The sequence below is a fragment of the Merops nubicus genome, unplaced genomic scaffold (assembly GCF_000691845.1).
Source record: "Merops nubicus isolate BGI_N331 unplaced genomic scaffold, ASM69184v1 scaffold46625, whole genome shotgun sequence".
Lineage (NCBI taxonomy): Eukaryota > Metazoa > Chordata > Aves > Coraciiformes > Meropidae > Merops > Merops nubicus.
Window position 1 is genome coordinate 4896 of NW_008609779.1, and position 2644 is coordinate 7539.

General features: G+C 61.1%; 1 protein-coding gene across 1 annotated transcript; it reads right to left on the reverse strand.

The window, feature by feature from the left end:
- Positions 1 to 1774: 1774 nt before the first annotated feature.
- Positions 1775 to 2591, reverse strand: TMEM141 (transmembrane protein 141; the record flags this gene model as incomplete). The annotated part of the gene is made up of 2 exons (XM_008940683.1): positions 1775 to 1854; positions 2487 to 2591. Coding segments are annotated over 2 exons (185 nt in total), but the record flags the coding sequence as incomplete, so codon positions are not given.
- Between the last annotated feature and the right edge of the window lie 53 nt (positions 2592 to 2644).

Below are 2644 nucleotides of genomic sequence, written 5' to 3' on the forward strand. Positions count from 1 at the left end.
TTGGATCCCAGCCCCGCTCGCCCCACACCGGGCAGCTGGGAGGACACACCTTCCTTGCATTTCATTCCCAGTCGAGTATAAACAGGGACATGCAAACACGCACGTTTGGGGTGGGTTGGTTGGGTTTTTGTAATGAGAAATAAACCTTTGTAACCACTCCTACAGCTCTGGATCAGCAACAGGCTGCTAGAGCCGCCTCTGGGGTCCACTTGGACACAGCCACAGGTCAGGCTCTGCCTGAGGGTCTCAGTCCCTTGCAGGCTGGCCAGTGCTGAGACACCATCACAGCTTCATATGCTCTACCAGCCTGGAGAACCCCCCAAGATGGACTGAGGTGGACTTGAAACCTCTCTCCACATTCAGGCCCACCTGGAGGTGGGAGAGTTTCAAGCAGGCACAGTTGCAAAGCTGAGCCCTCCCAAGTGATTGTGCCAGTCGCCCCGAAGGCGTGAGGAGGCAGGATGGCCACTGCTGCACTCCTGGCCACAGCCACCACACAAGGAAAGCACGGAGGGAGCCTCTGCTCCCAGGGCACCAGGGCTGGTCCCCAGGCAGGGCAGAGCAGCCTGCAGGGCTGGCGATCTGTTCGTGCAGCCCCTGGCAGCTCAGAGCCACCACGGCACATGTCCAGCTGCTGGGCAGCCAGGCAGAGCCAGTCCCGACTCGTCAGGCCCGTCTGGATGGGGCCTCCCACCCCACGCCCCAGGAGAGGAGCTGGGGTTGATCTGCCTGTCCCCCACAACCACTCTGCTTTTAGCTGTGCGGGTGGGTGCTCCCCATGCCTCTGCAGAGGTGTGATGCCAGTTCAGGGGACATTCTGAGCCCCCAAACACAGTTTCCTCCCTGGGCCAGTCAGCTCCCCAGAACAGGGGCTCCCATGGCAATGCTTGGGGGCTGTCGAGAGCTCTCTCACAGAAGGAGGCACTTCTGGTGTCAAGCTGAGGTGCTGCTGCTCTGCTCTGAGAAACCAGCAAGCATCCAGAACCCAGCTGGGCTTCCCCCTCTAAGAAATTCAGCAGCAGCTGAATCAGAGCTGGACATCCACCAAGAGCAGCTGGTTTGCCCTAGTCATGATTTAGAGCTTGCCATTAGGAGAAATGCAGTAAAAGAGGCTTCTTAATCTTCCCCCGTGCCCCTCTGGGTGTGTGGGATTTGGGACAGCAGCATTGCCCTGCCAGCTGGCTGCAGACTGGGATGGACACTGGGTCTGGTCAGGTGATGGGCCCCGAGAGCAAGGCAGGCATGGCACAGAGGGGACAGGACCTCAGGGGCTGTGTGGCTGCAGGCCCAGCTCAGCCCCATTCAGGCAGGCGAGACAAGTTTTGCTGCTGCAGGGACAGGGACACCATGCCCAGCTCAGCTCCAGGAACAGAGAGCCACACCTCTGTCCCCTCACGGCTGAGCTCAGGCCCGGCCGTGCCCGCAGCCCCTTCAGCCTGTGCTGGCAGACTGTGGGGCCCGTGGCCACGGGGGGAGCAGAGCTCTCTGCCCCAACACGTACTGCTGGAGCTGCTCGGGGTCACACCACCAGCTCTTCCCCTCCCACTGCCCCAGCCACAACAAGCACCTCCAGATCCCAACTTTTATTGCACCCGCCACGTGTGATGTTCAGAGGGCACCTGGGAGACAGGAATCCCTGCGGTGCCTCCACCACGCTCCCTGCAGGATCGACTGATCCGAGCTCCCGGGCAGTGCCACGGAGCCCACCAGTCTCACAGGCAGCATTAGCATGGGCAGGCTGGGCAGGCAGGACACGGGCACGGTGCTCTGCTGACTACTCCACAACGTCCCCGTACTTGTTCCTCCTCACCGGCACTGCCGCCCTCTCTCTGTCCTCTGGGCTGGGCAGATTTTCTGCAACAGAAACAACAAGCTCCCTTGACCCCTGATTATCCTGGCACATCTGCCAGGGGCAAGCAGAGAAGCACAGAGTGCCGGTGAAGCACTCAGAGCCTCTTCAGGCCCAGCTCTGGGAGCTCAGGCAGGAGAAAGCAGCAAGCAGCCACGGGAACTGCCCAGCCGTGGCTGTCCTGCTGCCCCTCCAGCTCTGCCGACAGCACAGAGCAACCGAGGTGCGGAGGGGTTTACTGCCTCCACCCAACCCCTACCCTCTTCTTCCTCTTCCAGCAAACAGCTTCGTGCTGGGTGTCATGAACACACAAAGCAGGCTGGGCAGCAGGCAGGGGCGAGTGGTCCCAGCCCACCCCACCAGTGACTCCAGGGACCAGCGGGACACAGGAGCCAGGAGAGCAGAGAGGGTGCTGCAGCCACCTGGGCACTGCTGCCACCCCAGGTACCCGCCCCCTGCCGTCGGCTGCGGGATGCCAGCGTGGGACTTACATGGGGATTTTGGCACCAACGCAGCCACCGGCTTAATTATGAGTCAGGAATAGCTAATTGTTGGAGCAGGGAACAACCACGTGCGACAAGACCAGGGAAAGCAGCAGCAACAGATGTGAACGTACCTGTGGGCTGAGACCCCCTACCAGCCAGGGCGAGCTCCTGCGGGGACTTGCCTGTCTCCAGGTAAATCCAGAAGTCAGAGCATTTCTTTGTCTCCGCTCTGGTTACCACGTAGCTGGCGATGGACCCTGTGGCTGAAGAGACCAAGGTGCTCCCGAGCGCTGGGCGTTTGCTGAGGGCA